This window comes from Morone saxatilis, unplaced genomic scaffold (assembly GCF_004916995.1).
Source record: "Morone saxatilis isolate NCDOM2014 unplaced genomic scaffold, NCSU_SB_2.0 Contig14, whole genome shotgun sequence".
NCBI lineage: Eukaryota > Metazoa > Chordata > Actinopteri > Moronidae > Morone > Morone saxatilis.
Genome location: NW_023339696.1, coordinates 12,246,603 through 12,263,936, shown reverse-complemented (window position 1 = coordinate 12,263,936; position 17,334 = coordinate 12,246,603). Strand labels below are relative to the sequence as shown.

Here is a 17,334-nt window from a genome sequence, read left to right as displayed (position 1 = left end):
ATCTTCTGTAGTGTTCCAATTGACTTTTTACTGCTCTAGGGAAATTTTTTACAAATATTTGGTCCACACAATATCACTGATTTTGGTGAACCACTGACTTCTGACCCCTCGTGCCACCAGCAGGTTGACAATTTTGGTTATTAGTGAAATGTCTTGACACCCGTTTGATAGCTTTCTATGAAAATTGGTGAAGGTGCTCAGAGGATATGACCATGATGATTCCTTAACTTTTTCTCTTGTGCCACCATACGGTTAACATTTGTAGTTTGAAGTGAAATATCTCAACAACAATTGGATGGATTGTCATGAAATACACACATTCATGTTCCCCTGAGAATAGCTTTGATAACTTTGGTGACCCAGTGGCTTTCAATCTCTGTCATCATCAGGTCAAAATTTTATTTTGTCCAATACTGTGGTTCATGACCAAAACACCTGCCAAACTAATCGCATTCCCATCAGCCTCAGCTGTGCTTTGTGTTCAGTGACAACTAGCAAATCTGCACTCTAAACTTAAAGGGTGAACATGGTTAACATTATATCTGCTAATCATCAGCATGTTAGCATTGTCACTGTCAGCCTGTTAACATGACGATGTCCGCATTAAGCTCAAGTAAAGCCTAACAGAACGGGTAGCATGGCTGTAGACTCTTAGCAGGGATTCAACCATTATTATTCTGCTGCTTTCAGTTGCCTTATCATTTGTCACGACGAAGTGTGAGGTAAACGGTAAAAAAAAGTACAGAGTTCATATTATAAGTAATACACCAGGAATGTGCACTTGCATGTATTTGATTGCCTTTTAGGATGACGCCTCATTACATTACAGCAAAACTTTTGCAATTGTTGTGTGTTGTTTTGCTGCAGCCCCATTGAAATCAATAAGATGGCTGCATCTTGTTCACCTACTATTCAGGTCATTAGAGAGTAATCACGAGGATGCATCTGAAAACACAAACATCAGTCTGACACTCATCTGGTGCTCAGTATTAGATGACATTGCAAGCATGACTGAATATGGCAAAAAAAAAAAAAAGTGATGATGCAGAATTTGGGCTGTTTACTCTTGCGTGTAATATTAATACAATTGGAATCCACTGCTGATAGCTAGAAATATGAATCAGACACCACATGTTGCTCCTAAAAGCAGTTCCAGTGTTAAACACCCTGAGCAGATTAAAATAGCCAGAGCTCAACTCGTTCCTAGTTTGGTCAGAGTGCCACCTCTGCATTGTCTTGCCCCTGGAAGGAAATCAGCCAGTTGTGCCGGTGATTAACAGCCCAATGACAATGAATTCTCCCCGTGTCTGTTTATACCGCACTGACTTTAGCCTTTCTCCTACCCCCTCTCTTTTCTGATCTATTGCTTTAGTGGAGGTCTTAGTTTACTCTGGACCTCTCTCGTACATCTGGGTTATTTTTCAGTCGACTCTTTTGCAGGAACTTATCAAAGCAAATATGAGTCCGGTTACCTGCACGAGACATACCGTCTGACTCTGAGCTGAAAAATGATCTTGAGTCACGACTTAAGTGTTTATTCAATCCAGGACTTATTATCAACTCTGTCAGTGCTTTGGTAACGTAACTTCTGAAATGTGTTTGAGAGCCAGGTCAGTAGAGTGTTTTCTAATCCCTCTTAGTGGATAAAGCTATTTGGGCGCACACCGGGAGCCAGAAAACATCTGTATTGCATACAGATGGTGTCAGATAAAATGCTGGTATGGACAAAGACATATCATCCCTGAGAGAGGTGCAGAAGTGCACATGTGAGAATTTCCTTTTTTAAAACAGTGATTTGATGTCGGCGTGCGCTCTCAACATATGTAACAATGTCAAGTCCCTTCATAGCTGAGAACAATAAATTTGGTTTCAACCACCAGTGTGGCCTATTCATCTGACTGCTTATGATTTATAGTTTGTTCTGCTTAACTGACGCAGGGATGGTTCCAGCACAGAAGTCTTTTGCTTCAGTGCATGAAGGGCCAGTGTGTAACATTTAGGAAGATCTATTGAATTGCAGAAATAGAATATCATATGCATAACTGTGTTTTCATAAGTGTATAATCACCTGAAAATGTTTTTGTTATCTTAAAATTAGTCTTATATCCTCAGACGCTGTCGATTTCCTTTCAATGGAGGCTGCCATGTTGAACCACCACGTTTCTACAGTAGCCCAGAACAGAGAAACCAAACACTGGTTCTAAATAGGGCTGTTTTACAGTCACTGTAGTTTCTCCTTGGCGCTTGGAAGAGGAGGGTGAAGCGAGGGAGTTGCAGTCTGTACCTACGCCGCTAGATGCCACTAAATCCTACACACTGGTCCTTTAAGTACGGAGCTTACTTAAAACCTGAGGTTGAAAATCCACCCACTAACACCTGTAAGACTCACTAATTTGTACAGAAATATAAATAAATAAATAAATAAATAAATAAATAAATAAATAAAAGTTAATGGTTTTGGGGGAGTCAGTTGTTCACAGTAACTTCCTGAAATCCTGTTGTCACAGAAATTATTTGTAAGCTGCTGCATTTGCTTAGTTACTGCCACAAGTGGTTGCTTATCAAGAGATGATTCATCCTAAAATTAGTGCCACATTTCTGCATATCTTTATCTACTAAAGAAGATAAGATGCAATTTCAGCACTCCCACGGCGAAGGGAGTGAACTATGAAAATTGAAATCATTGAAATCCATAAAACAGCAATTTCACAGACTAAAAAATGCCCACCCATATCCTCTATTTTGTTCTATCCCTAAAAACTCCTGCTTCTCCCAGAGCAAGCTAACATATGTGTGTCATTTATGTGTGTCCACATGTTCCAGAGTAAGAAACACCCTGAAGAGGATTTGGGAAGAGCAAACATTGATGAAATGTTTGATTTAGACAGTTTAAAGAAATTGAAATCGCCAAACCCACCATTTTTCCCTCTTAGCAATCGATTCTCAAACCACCAGGCCCGGCATGTGGCAAGAGTGACGTCAGAAAGGAGAGCAAAGGAAGTGGGCTTTGAGTTAGAATTGATGGGGCCCACATGTGTGTACCACTATGTGCGCATGTGCTTCTCAAACTAGATTTATAATATTTCTGTGTTCATCCTTATTTGTTCAACCATTAACTTCAGTAGTAGATTTGGCAAGTGCCCACTGGGCTCTAACATAGTCCTGTGTACGTGGAGGTTGTCAAGTGCAGAGCCCCTGTTACCCTGTAACCTACTTCGTGTTCAGGGGCGCAACATGGCAGCTCAAGTTCTCCCCATTTGTTTTTGCAATTTGTCATCAGCGGCCATTTAACAGTGACAGGAGAATGAGGCGGCGCACTCGTGTAGAGGATGTGAGTGTCAATCCTTAGAAAATAAGCCTCTCTTCTTGCCGTACACAGACGTCCAGCCACGCTCCTTAGGGTTAGTGTGGCCATAAAAATGACAACAGTAATTTGGGGAGACACAGTAGGCTGTGGGGCTAAAGGCTCCTGTTCCATGGAAACTTCATCGCTGACCCTCCATGCCTTATGGGAAAGCGCAGTGTAACTCTAGTATTAGTACACAGATACCAAGGGGCTTACTGACTCGCTGTGAGACATTTAAAGTAGTTAGGACCTGACAGATAAGCTCTAAATAGAACGATTTTAGGGCTTTTTAAAGCCATGTTTACTTAGGAACCACACTTTTAAGTAGTCAATTGGCAGTCTGTGAGCCAGCAATCTTGTCTCTTTTGTCCTCACATCCAAAATTACAGTAAAGCATAACAATGTGTACAAAATCCAGCACATTACCTGCAAACATCCTCAATCTCCCATTTCAACACTCGCAGTTGTTTTTAGCTATTACCTCTGAAAACATGTGTAATTTGCATTTGAAGACCACCCATCAAACCTAGCATGGCAGTGCTGTTTTGACACATATTCCCCATGGAAACAGTGTAACAACGTCTCAGCACCGTGTACACACACACGGACACAGTGTCACAGTTTGGTAATACAAGCTGCACTCAGGGCAGAAGTCACCTTGTCTGCTACATCAACAATAACAAGCGCTCCTTTCATGGGACAAGTCCTGTTCTGTCCAACCACAGAGATCTGTCAGAGGCACCTGGGAATAGTCCTTTCTGTCTTCCTTCCCTTCTCTGTCTTTTTCCCTTCCCTGCAAATCATTCACTCATCACACCCCTCGTTATCTTGAACTATACCTCAAGGTTATTTTTAAAGTTAGAATTTATTATAGAGACTATGACTTAAAAAAGCTATAATCAGGAGGTCAAATGAGATTTATTTCACTTGACACCTTGTTTTGTCATCTGATTAAAATTGAATTTAAATTTTTGCTTTGTTTGTCCCATAGAGTGCCAAGAGCCTTCAGAGCAATAAGGATTCAAGGATCCTGTGGGCCAAAGACGACCTTTTACTAACCACCGGCTTTGATATGGTGAGAAATTCTTAGGCTCAACTTGTTATATGTGCTGACCTGGAGTCCTGTGTTTCTAATGTGTGTTATTGTATGTAATAAAACAAGTACGTGTGTATGTGCAGTTTGCAGTTGTTTGGAACGGAAGTTGCTGTTAGCAACTTTTTTGTGCCAATATTTATTGGCAAATGTGAGTATTATGGTGTATAACAAGTATAACAAGACTTCAATAACATTGCAATTCCTTTTTCAATAAAGTATTGTTTGCACACACTGAACATTGATTAACTTCTGGGAGGAATGCAAATGTTTGACATGGTTTGGCTATTAAGCTGTTTGCCTTGTTAGTATTATCAATTCTTGTTCACTGACTTTGTCTCTATATTTGGTGATGATTCGTTAAGTGTAACTTCTTATGCTTTTTGTGAATATTTGTGGTTAAAGTACTTAACTTCTCATGTTATGTGTACTGTAGATGCGTAGTCGGGAGGTGAGGCTTTGGGACAGCAGGAAGCTGAGCTCTTCAGTCAGCTCGGTGTCACTTGGAACTTCCAGTGGGTGAGTACAGCATCAGTGTGTAATCGCTGCCTCCCATAACTGACCCTGTCATGACACTGACCCTGTTGCACCTAAATTACAGTGAGACGGCGAGAGGTCAGGTTTTACAGTACAAAGTATGACGTGTGTACCGTGATTGTACTCTTCATGCAGTGTATGTATGTGGCATTTACATAAATGGAACGATGTCTTGAGGTCTTCCGCACATTATGAAGCTCCCTCGCGGCCGTATGGCTAGACGGACATGTAGACCTCCCAGAGCTCTGACACTGTCCCTCCACATTCCTGCCGTTTCCTGGGTCAGAGCCACACACAGAGACTCCTATCCTCTCTCTCAGTGGAGGAAAGAATGAAAGTACAGTATGTGTGCGCTCTGCATCCCTCTGTCCATAACCACTGTGAAGGGTCAGGCACCAAACAGTAGACACATTGACACTTCTCCCTTAAGCTCCACTGCTTGTTGCTTACTGCTCCTGACCTTCTCCAGGCGCTCCGTTTATTTTTCCAAACACGGCTACAGAGGACCGGAGGAGGGCCGGAGTGTGGCCAGGCTCCAGATAGGAGAGGAATGGAAGGATGGAGGACGAAAGAGAACAGAGAGGGTGGGAGTGAGGGTTCTTTTGTCAGATCCAGCTCATGCATTTTAGTACTATTATAAACAGGTTGGCTGGCCAAGTCATTCCAAACTAGAGCAGACCGGACTCTGCCAGGCGATTCAGCATGCTGTGGTGGATTAGATAGATTTATTATCATTATTATTACTGTAAAAAGGCAGAGAGGTAGCTGCACAGTGCACTCATACAGAGGAGTGCTTTTGTGTTGCCTTTGTGTGATAATGCTATTGCAGATTCCACATTAGGTCTTTGGCACAGGTATTTTGTGCCTATGTTTGGTTGCAGACCATAAATGGTGAAGATATACACTGTAAATTTATGTAAATAGTCATTGTTTTTTGTAAGCCCAGGACTAACGTAGAGAAGCGGTGTCTTGAGGAATGTCACTGTTTTTTTTTCCCTTCCTCTTTGGAATCTGTGTGTCTGTGTGAGACGTTTAGGAGTTGACACAGCGGGGTCCTAAATAACAACCTCCACTCTCCTTCCTCTCTCTGCCCTCATGCTCGCCACTCATCTCCATTTCCTCCGCTTCCGCCTTCATTTGAGTGAGACAGATAGTTGCCTGTCTGAAGGCCTCTTTGGAATCCATGGCATTGTTTGGTGCCAGCATACTTTTCATGGAAATGGAGGATATCCGATACAACAGATGCCCCCTTTTTTTTAAACTTTATTTTACTAGCTGATATGTTTTTTGGTGATATTCATTCTTGATATAGTATAGTATAGATACAGTATGGAAAAAATCCCCACAAAGCACTTTCATATACAGCACATCAGGAACTGGGTGTCTGCTAAAACCACAGAAGATAGTGTTAATTAGTTAATTTTATTGGAAGGTTTGTCTCTGCTTGCAGACAGTGGAATGTTGACGTTTACTCAGAGTCTGTAGCCGATGTTTTGTGGGTGTGATGATGGCGCAACTTGAAGAGAATGCACTAGTAATGTGAGGATTTCTGTCAAACCTTCTTGCTCATCTGGTGACAAGCAGTGTTCCTAAAGCCTTCTTACTCTGCCACTGATTTTCTAGGTGTCTGTCCACACTTTCTTGAATCAGTAGAAGAGCACAGCATACTGGATTTATTAAATACATATTAATAGCTTTGTATTTGAGAAAAGCTCTTTTGGTTTCCTGTATTTTGATACTAGTTCATTTGAAATACTGGGATTTTTATTGCACATAATTGCTTGGGTGTGTGCTGACCCATCTGCAGTGTGTCCTGTATTAAATCACATCAATCATGCTATCATATGCCGGGATGTTGTGTCAGAGAGCCATCGCTCCCAAGGTCATATCCCCTCCACATGCCTGCAGACCAGCACTGATATAAAACAGGTAGGCAATCAAATGCCGGATGAGACCTTGCCCTTTACTGCTAGTATTATTTTTCTCCTTCCTTCTCATTTCTCACACTTACTTGGACACCATATTGCCTTCACCCTCCTCTCTCAGACTTCTTACCCTCTCTCTGTTGAGCCTGAAGGACATTTGTTAAAAAATCTCAAAATACATAACTTAAGTCTTTAATTTTTTCTCTCAAACAGGACAGCTATATTAGACTTTGTAATCACTCATTCGTATTCAGTCATATCTATCTAGCACTGGCACTTTGTGAAGCTAAATGGCTCCCAGACGTAGTCTACAATCAGCAAACGCTGATAACCGAAATGCCTGGCCTGTTTCTAGGTAATCTGCAAGGTCAAAATGTTCGTTTACTCAGTCTGGCTGTATCTTGGTTTTATCAATGTTTAATAATGCAACTGGGGGAATAAAGGCTCGTGCCTGGGCCCCCTTCCACTCATGCTAGCCACCCTAGCCTATTTAGTCAGTATCTCACTGTGCAGCATAGTTTCTTAGGTTAAGGCACCACACTTTGCCATCATTTAACTGGTTTCCTTCATCATTGGGCTGTCCTCAAGTTCCCTTTGTCCTTCAGTAATTCTTTGCTTCTGGTTTGTTATCATGGTGGCTTTTCTGTGGATAATTTTGTTTTAGTTCAGCATTGCCTCAGTGCATGTCTGTGTATGACGAAGCCGCTGTGAAAAATGATAAATGCAATAATCAAAAGGAGACCTTGACTCCATTTTCTCTGCATTTGATAGATTGAACTGTCTCATTGTACACAAGCAGCTGAGGAAGCTCAAGTCAAACATCCATAGTGGGGCATTTCCTCCCTGTCATTTTAGGCCTGAGGTGCATATAAAGATGGATTTGTTCTTTTTTCTTGTCTGTTTTTAATTAAAAGGTCCGTGGTAAACATAGTGTGTAATCGGAGCAGCGAGCTGGCTTGTATCAGGTTAGCTGTGCTCGTCCACAACATTCAGTAGGACTGTTTTCTTTGGAGTGTCACAACATAAAGAGGCCCGGGAACATGAGCCAGTAAAATGGGGTTGTGGGTGGAATATAATTTGGATGGAGAATAATGGAGGGGAAATGTTTACTTTTTGGTTCGGGTTGAAATGGAGACTGAAAAATTGAGGGAGGACGGGTGATGAGTCTGAGAGCGGTGTTTTTAACTGTGCAGAAGTGGCTATTACTGCATGCCCGTTTTCCATACAAGCTGCAGATCTGGACATAGGAGAACAGCGTGGATCTCTGTGTACCGCTCTTTCCCCTCATACTCTTCCCTCTATAAACCTGTTAAATTATAATAATGAGTTTAATTGGGCCTCTAAGCCAGCTGCAATCAGTGAACTTTACAACTGGGCACGATTGCAACCAGCTTGCCGTGTAAATGTTTGAGACGTCATGATAATTATCCATACCCCCCCACACTTTAGCAGCTACACACACAGATTCACCACACTCAGAGTTTAACACAGCGAAGTCTTGATGATGCGTGCCTGTATAGTAGCTTGTAATCGTGTCATAAAGCTGACAGTGAGTTCTCCGAGGGTCAGAAGGCTAGGATTCAGCATGACAAAACTATAGCCTCAGAGAAAGTTCTTTCCTTAACCCTGGTAATTGACCTCAGTCAATACCAATGTTCTGCTCCTCTCCTCAAGCACATGAACATATACACAGTGGACACATGTAGGCCTATGCACTCATGCATCTTCTATTACTCCTCATCATGGCACACCTCTGCTGCTCTGTCTTTTTTTCTGGCATGAGGCTGATTGGAACAGATCGCCGTGACCCAGTGCCCACCAGTATCCATCCTGCCAATTGGAGGGGGACATATGTCCCTGGAGAGCTGACCCCACTGTTTTCCCAACCCAGTCACGGGTTACGCAAAGAACTCGCCCTCTGAGGTGAACACTGCTGACAGACTGTGCTGTTAGCTGACTGAGAGGTTTTGCGATGGATGCACGGGAGTGCCCCAGGTGTGATGCACGTACTCACACCCTCCACTGACTGTCCACAAGCTATTTCTGTGTGTTTTCCTACCAGGGTCGTGTCTGGGAGCAGGGCCCAGTCATTGGGTGTAATTGAGCCAAACTCCCTTTAATCAGATGGATTGAGAAGAGGCCTGTGCCCCAGAAGGGAACCAGCCTTTTACAGAACAGTCCCCCCTTTCTCCCACCCCAGCCCAGGCGTTCTAAAATCAGTCCCAGATGAAGGCTTTCCTGTGGGGATTAGGTGCAGCTGCAGCACTGCTAACCAAACCATACCAAAAAAAAACAACAACCACAGAACGATAGTTTGACCTTGCTCCTTTCTCAGAGTTCACTTTCTAAGAGCAAATGGAGCTTTATTGTTTGGGTCCAGCTCAGAAATTCATGTTTAAGGTGGAGGGAAAGGCAAGACTACAGTATTCAGTTGATCCTCCGGGTCAAGTCGGCTGTTGCAGAATGGCCATGGGGGAGGGTACAGTGTAAAGATGTGACCGCACACGCTCTGTCAAAGAACCTGAACTCTGCGTTCTGACAGTTGAAACATGGTGTCTGGAATCTGTTAGTCATTTGGGGTTTCAGTTTGTGATTCAGTAGAGGGGGAGTTTGATCAGGAAAAGAGGATGAAAAAGGAGGAGGAGGGAGCTCTGAAATCCCCTCTTATGTCGTCTCTATGAGCTTTTATGGGCTTTTCGTGGAGGCTCACGTGGAAATCCCATCCTTCTTTTACTCCATAACACCTCATTGAAGAAGCCCTGTGTTAGTCTTTCATACCCAGTGATCAACTAACAGAGCAAAATGTCATTTTGTTCCTGGGCCCTTAAAACCTGTCAAAAAATACAGCCGCTATCCTTCAGTGAATCCTTTCTTTATCCTTATCTGGACACCTATTAGACTTTCTGTCTGTTAACATTTGCCCCCCCTCTCCTCTCTTTCTCACTCTTCTTTCTCTCTATCCTGCACAGAAGAAATGGAAGGAGGGCGCTGAGTTTTTTGAAGGTGCTGGTGTCTGGGATTCTAATTAAGTTTTTTTAGAGTAGAGCCTAATGTAGCCTTTCAGAACTGGTAAAAACACATGGAAGTATGTGGAGCGTTTGGCAGGGGATATTTAATATAATTCACAGAGGGTTTTGATTTCATCCCGCAGGTATGTGCTCAGCACTCCAGGGATCAGAAGGACCCTTTTGTGTGAACTTGCCACAGAAGGAAAAATAGAAAAAAGTCTCCCCCTCCCACCTTCAGCTACCTCCTTTCTTCCTACCTCCCCCTTCTCTTCTTCCATTCACCTTTATTTTCTTTTATGGTTTGGATTATAATTTCATGCAGACTAAACTGGAGATGATTTGTCAGGGGGGAGCTGCTTTGCATTACGTGGCAGTTGAAGTAGAACGTCTTAATGCTGTTAAGATAATTGCGCAAATGACTCAAAAGTGGTTGACTTTTTCTGGAACTTCAATCTAATCTGTCTCAGTTTTTGGAGTTTGAGACCGTGTCAGACTTCACTTTCCATCCGTTTTACAAAAACAGCAGCAGAGTTGCACTTGCAGCTGGAGATATTGGTTTTCTCCAACATCTGGAAAATGTGTTTTTTCCCTTTTATTAAAAATGCACTGGCAATAACATTTGGGATCTTTGCCCTTACCAAAAAGCCTTCACACTACTCTGGGCCATCCCAAGTCCATTTCAGCACTTTTCTCCCTGCTCTGTGGGGTAGATATCCAATAACTGAACGTCTGATAGAGATGTGAAGAAGGCTGGGTTGGCAGAAGATGCATGGCTAAAGTGGAAACAGCACAGGCCATTATTCACGATACACGGATGCAATGCTAGGAGAAGAATAAACACACTGGTGTTAAGTATCTATGCAATGGGATACTATTTCTGGAAGAGCTGCCATGGCAGATTCAAGGAGACCTTCCAAAATAGGAGAAACTTGTGTGAAACACCACAAGGTTGCCTTAATGTCCCATTTGGTCCTTCATTAATGTCACAAATGTTTTCCAAGCCTTCTGGTATCTCCATTTCATCTCTTTGCTTTTAATATCCCTTACTGTGTCTTTTTTTTTGTCAATTTGTCTACCATGTCTTACTGTTTTTCTATTTTATGTGTTATTATATACCCCCCCTCCTACCTCCCCAGCTCTCTTTCAACACATGCATTTGTTTTATAAGGCTCATGATTGTCCCTTTCACGAGAATCAGGAACCGTGGCGCAGCAGAGCTCCCGTTTTTAAATCATGCCTCGCTTCTGGACGCCAGTCACCTCCTGGATGTCTGCCATCTCTCTCTGCTGTGGTAGAAAGAGCCATTTGAATGATAGAGAGAAGTGTGTTTCCCATTAGTAGATGGTTTCCTCTGCCCTGCAACCCCACCCACCCCCGCCCTCCAGTCTGGCCTCCACTGCTGCCTCTGGGACTGCTGCAGATTGGCAGCATGTCACTGCACACCTCATAGCCTTACAAAGAGTAATGAAGCTACAAAGGGAGTGATAGAGAGTCTATGATATTGATGCACACAGACAAGCAGGGCTTGCTCATTCCCTCGTAATTCATATGTACAGACCCATAGGAGAGGTGGCGATAGACCCTTAAATTACACAGTCAAGATAAAACCAAGATAAAACTTGCAATCCATAATTATTTGACACATTTTATGTTGGGTTGGCTCTGTACTCTGGATCAAAACAGTGAATAAAGTGCTGACTTTTAACTTGAATTTGAAGTCGTCTACATCTATATCTGATTAACTGTGTGGATATTGTGTGCCTTTTTATACATACTCCTTCAATTTTAGTGGGCCAATAATAATTCAAGTAAACTTGGCCCTAGAAATTCCTTCTTTGTGGTCATTGCAGCATTGCATATAATCTTCCCATCACTGTTACTGTACTTGTTGATCTTTCTCTCATCTGTCCATAACACTTTGCACCAGAACTCGATAGATTTCTTACTTGTACTTGTGAAAACTGTAACCTGCCCTCTCTATCACTGAAACTAGGGATTTGCATCTTGTGATGCGTTATGCTACTGTATTCTCCTCTTGAGTATAGTTTTTGACAATTCTACGCCTACATGATGTCAGTTGTTGGGACAGTCACCATTCCAGTTATTCTTCTTCTGTCATCCACTATGCTGATCCTGGATGGTCTATCCGGTTATTTCTAACAGCTGAATTCAGGAGTGCTTTCCTCATTTCCATATAGTAAACAGTTGATTTTGACACACCTAATTGGAATTTTACCACAAAATAAATCATAGAGAGGGAGAGCAGTGATGCCAAATTGGCCTCTTTCTCACTAGATTTAGCAACTTTAGAAAAAGTTTTGGCAACCTATTTAGACCATCAGGCAGAGGGCAAGAAATATATTCAAATATATTGTAATTCATCCCCATGCCTGCTACTCAGAGTAATCGCAGTCCACGGCTCTTCTGACAACTGTGCCGGGGTCCCTCCCATTGTTTATTTTGTTCTAACTTTTTTTTACTTCAAATATACAATGTTCCTCTAGCGAGTTTGTGTGTATGTTAATTTCCATTGCCATAAACAATTCAGAAACACTGCATTTACACTGCAGTTTGCAGTGATTATATAAACCAATCAGCCATAACATTATGACAACCTGGGCACCCTCATGGTTATAATGTTATGCAGCCTCATACCAACACACTGCGATGCACTGTGTGCTCAGACGCGGGCCAGCCTTCGGTCCCCATGTGCATCAAAGAGCCTTGGCCAACCATGTCCCTGTCTATGGTTTACCACTTTTCCTTCCTTGGACCACTTTTATATGGTACTGACCACTGCAGACCGGGAACACCCCACTAAAGCTGCAGGTTTGGAGATGCTCTGACCCAGTCCTCCAGACATCACAATTTGGCCCTTGTCAAAGTTGCTTACATCCTTATGTTTGACCATTTTTTCCCCGCTTCTAACACATCAACTTTGAGGACAAAATGTTCTGTTTCTGCCTAATATATCCCACCCACTGACAGCTGCCATGATAACCAGATAATCAGTGTTATTCACTTCACCTGTCAGTGGTTATAATGTTATGGCTGATCTGTGTATATGGATCGAACTGTAATTAAACAAGAAACAGACACTCAACCAATGACGAAAGAATAATGAACACTGGCCAAACAGCCTAGGGTGTAATTTTTATTGAGATATACTACAACTAGCAGATCTTCAATAGCAGATCAGAGTAAGTCAATGAAGTGGTGCAAGTCACTGAAACAAAGTTGTTACAAACCAAAGACTCCAGTACAAATGTCACATCTAGAATCAAATCGAACCTTAATTCTGCTGTGCCTGAATCACTGATGATGTGAAACACACCTGCTCAAGATTTGAGCAGCCAATTATCCCGTTATATTTTGTACTTGGCACTTGAACACCTTAGTCATCGTTTCATTTCGAATTCAAATAACAAGTCAGCCAATCATGATTGCCAATAGTGATGCCAAAGCTAATCTCTTAATATCTCAGCCAATGGCTTTTCCCATGTGTAAATGGTCTGTGTAACATCAGCACGGCACTCATCCACATCTGGCACAATAGCAAATCTAGCCCAGCTTTCCTTATTTTTTAAAGTGAGTTTGAGTGAGCAGACTTTTCCTATCGTTTAATAGAGAGAGCAGGCTAGGGGGATTGTCTCCTCGTCGTATTCTCTTTTATGATCATGTTTCCATGATATAAACCAGTGATCCTGGGCCCGTCGTTGGCAGACCTGCTGTCTGAAAAGAAAACAGAAGGAAGTTCTTTTATCAAAGATTCTCCCTCATTGGTCAGTGGCAGGTGGGCCACATGTGCTCCTGGCTGATGTCACTTCCCATGTGGGGCCTATTTGTCTGCCCACACTGTGGAAACATGTCAGTGTCAGCGAGGCAGGAGTAATATGCCACGCTTAGTTTAATGGGAAGAGTGTTGAGGCTTGCTGCTGCTCACCGTCTGTGTGTGTGGGTGTTTATGTGTGCAAGTGTTTTCACTGCATAGCATACATTGATGCTCTAATGCCTCACTGTATTTGAACTGTGTTGATGCACCAGAGGTGTACTGTATTTATGTCCATGTGTGTATATGCACACACGTTGCTGAATAGTGTGTGGACACGAGAGAGGAAAATAGCAAGGAAAGGACTGAACAGCATCACTGCCTGTCAGATTCTCTCGTCTCTATGGAAATGTTATGACAACAAAAGCTGCTCTGCACCTGCATGGCCTCCCTGTTTTTCTGCACAAGTTTTGTGTGTGTGTGCGTCTGTGCAAGTGCACTTGGCATAAGCAGATTAAAAAATGTCATCAAAATGTAATTGGTGGTGGACTGGAAGAGGGTGACGGTGGCCAGGAAATAATTTCCCCCTATTGTGCAAAGTAAGTTAGAGAGGGAGAGAAAATAGGTGGAGGACCCTCAGGGAGAACACCAGTTGGTCTTTAGTCTGTGTGCTCTTGAGGAAGCCTCTGTAGACTTTCCTGCTCTAACATCAACTGAAGGTCCTCTGTTTGAAGCCAGCTAACATTATTTCAGCAAGGTCAATTAGTTAGTCAGCTATTGTATGGCAGCTTTGTCCGAGGCTGGGGGGGAGGCAGGGGGCTGAAGAGTTAGGGGCAAGCGGGAGGCAGAGTCTTTTAAGAGTTGGGAGTGTAAGCCTTCTATTGTGCCTTTGCCGTCTTCTGTCTAATACTTTTTTGCTCTGGTCACAAATGATGATGAGGAAAGCAGACTTTATCATGATTGATGATTTAGACAAACTGTTTAACAGTAAGTTTAAGACATCCATGTCCAACCAGACAAAGACTCATTTAGCATATTAATCAGCCATTACAATTTAGCAGCTGTTAAATTGTGGTGTTAGGGTGGAAATGGACTGTTTTGAGTGTTGCTGCACTCACTGGTGCAGACAAACAGACCTACATGGATGATTGTGAAAGGGGTGTGCTGTCTCCCATACAGTCTATAGATTTTCTCACCCATAGCTCCCATTGGGATAGTCTCCGGAACGTGGTTCCTGTCCTGGTCCATTATCTATTAAATGTGTGTGGGGACACAGGGCATTTTGCAGTGCCATTAACCCCAACATAGGGGCACTCTTCCAATACACTTTGCAGGCTTGTGTGCGTGTGTATGTGTTGAGCGCATGTGGGGGCACAGGTGTCTCACACACAGCTGCCCAACCATGAGCTGGAGGGGCTGCATTCCTACCAGCAAGCTGGATAGGTCAGTCGCACACACACACACACACACACATACATTCGTTCTCATACAACATGCCACGCTGTAATATACACATACATGCCTGGACGGATCTACTATTCCTTTACCTTTTTCAGCACACGTAGACCATCGGCAAACACTATTCATCATCACTCAACAGGATTTGACAGGTTGACTGACTTAGACTTAATCATCCATGCCTTTCTTTAGCCATCCGTTCAGGCGCTGCATAGGTGATACTTTAACAAGATAGTACACTTTAAAACAAACTGCATGAATTTCTTTCTTTGTTTCCATTCTTAGTTGAGTTGCTCTTAGTTCAGTTAAACCTGTTTGTAGTGATTGATCACAATGACTGGTCTTTTTCTCATTGGTTGGTCAAGCCAGCATTAACACTAAATGACCCTTTATTGGAAAATATATCTCTTTATCAGCTCCTTTCTTTTATATTGTATTTTCCTACCAAACCAGGAACTTGTTTTTGTCAAAACAGACATTGTAAAGCTGATGTGGCTGCTCAATGTTGCACCTACATGTTTACTGTATCCTGCTGTTTTTCCTTTCCAGTGGGTTTCTTTATATGCCAGCTGTGTGGATTGGCTCTTGGAGTGAGGGTGAAAAAGTAACTCCTTCACAAAGCACCTTAGACAAACACTTTTGACCAAAAGACCAGCTTGGAGAAAGCGGGAGGCCCAGCTGCAGGAAAATATTTGAAAGACCACTTGTTCCTTGGAGGCCAAAGGAACAAAGCTGGGGAGCTGCTGGGTCTTTCACTCTGACCTGCCTGGGTGGTGTTCTAGCAGAGCAAACCTTTCATTAGCACTGGACTGCAAAATCACAGGCTTGATGGATGAGTGGCGATAGAAATTCATACACACACGTGCAATGATGAGGTGGCCTGTATTTTTCTAACTGTTCTCCACACATCCTGGCCATCATGGTTCCTCCAAGGTCCACTGGTGTAGTGTGGTAACTTAAAACTGAGCTGTCATGCTGTGCAGTGTCGCCACGGTCGACTACGAGGTAACTACTGTACAAACTAACACACACAAACAAATACAGCCAATTCAGTCATTCGTATCTTCTAAACTTTTCTGCACGTCAAAAAAACAGTCTTTTGTTAATAAGCGTCTTTACATTTTAAATTAGTGCTGAGCATCTGACCTCCAACCCATGGGCCTTCAGAAATGACACTTTACTGCTCTGCTGAGCGTTGGTTGGAGGAAGAAATCACGTCTTGTTAATGTTTTCTTGTGTTTCTCCTTGTTTAGCCTCTTTCTTCGGTAAAGTGTTGTTCTCCAAGTTTTCATTTTTTATTCTCCTTTCCTAGAAAAACAAAATTTTCAGTTGTTTTTCTTATAAGATATGACAACTTCCTTGTTGCTTCCGGAGTCTGACGAATTGTATGTATGGAGATAACCACACACTTTTGGACCTTCCCTTCTCAAAGGTATTTTAATTGAGGAATGAAAAAAAGAACTTGGGGAAGAACCTCAAATCCAGACTACTTGCTCACCTCTGCACACAAGGTAATCACTTGTATTAAGTTGGCGTTCTTGACGGATTGTTGGTTTTGGAAAGTAACAAAAATTGTCAAACGCATGAACCCATTCAGACACTCAACAACCACTTCTTTGGAAGTATGCTGATGCCTTTAAAACCCATTTAGTCTTGCTCCCTTGAGGCTGTGTAATTCACCACCATGCTTATGTTTAATCTTTAACACAGTGCCTTTATGCCTTAAATCCTTTCTTTCCCAAACGTACAGTCCACCTTTGCTGTTACATTAGTCTTTTCTTCCCTTTTCCTCTCTCTGTCCTTTGACCATATTAAAGATGGAGATTTGAGACATTCAAGCTAGAGTGGAACACCACTGCCTGCCAACCAAGATTGCTAAAAGACATACGGTCTTTGAATAACACACAAGAACACACGCAAGCATCTCCCAATCTAAAATCCACAGTAATTGGATTAAGTCCCGTAAAAATAGATGGAAAGGGATGCTTAGAGAGACAGAAAGAGAGACAGGCCGACAAAGACCGTGACAAAACGAAAAGAGAGACGGACAGAAAGAAAGAGGAAGAAAAAAATGTATTGGCTGCTGAGATGGAGTTGGCACCGCATGCTCCGCTCATGACCTTTTAGTGGGTTTGTGTAAATTATATCCCCTACGAGGGAAAATATGTGGTGGTTGAACTGGAGAAGACCCCCCCCCC

At 42.6% G+C, this 17,334-nt stretch overlaps 1 protein-coding gene across 2 annotated transcripts in view; it reads left to right on the top strand.

The window, feature by feature from the left end:
• LOC118323534 (mitochondrial import inner membrane translocase subunit tim16-like) overlaps nucleotides 1-17,334 on the top strand; it is a 106,165-nt gene that overhangs the window by 26,697 nt on the left and 62,134 nt on the right. For both annotated transcript variants that reach the window (XM_035655525.1, XM_035655522.1), the window contains exons 8-9: nucleotides 4,338-4,421; nucleotides 4,876-4,958. In XM_035655525.1, coding sequence (XP_035511418.1) covers nucleotides 4,338-4,421; nucleotides 4,876-4,958 — 167 coding nt within the window. The remainder of the gene's footprint in view (nucleotides 1-4,337; nucleotides 4,422-4,875; nucleotides 4,959-17,334) is intronic.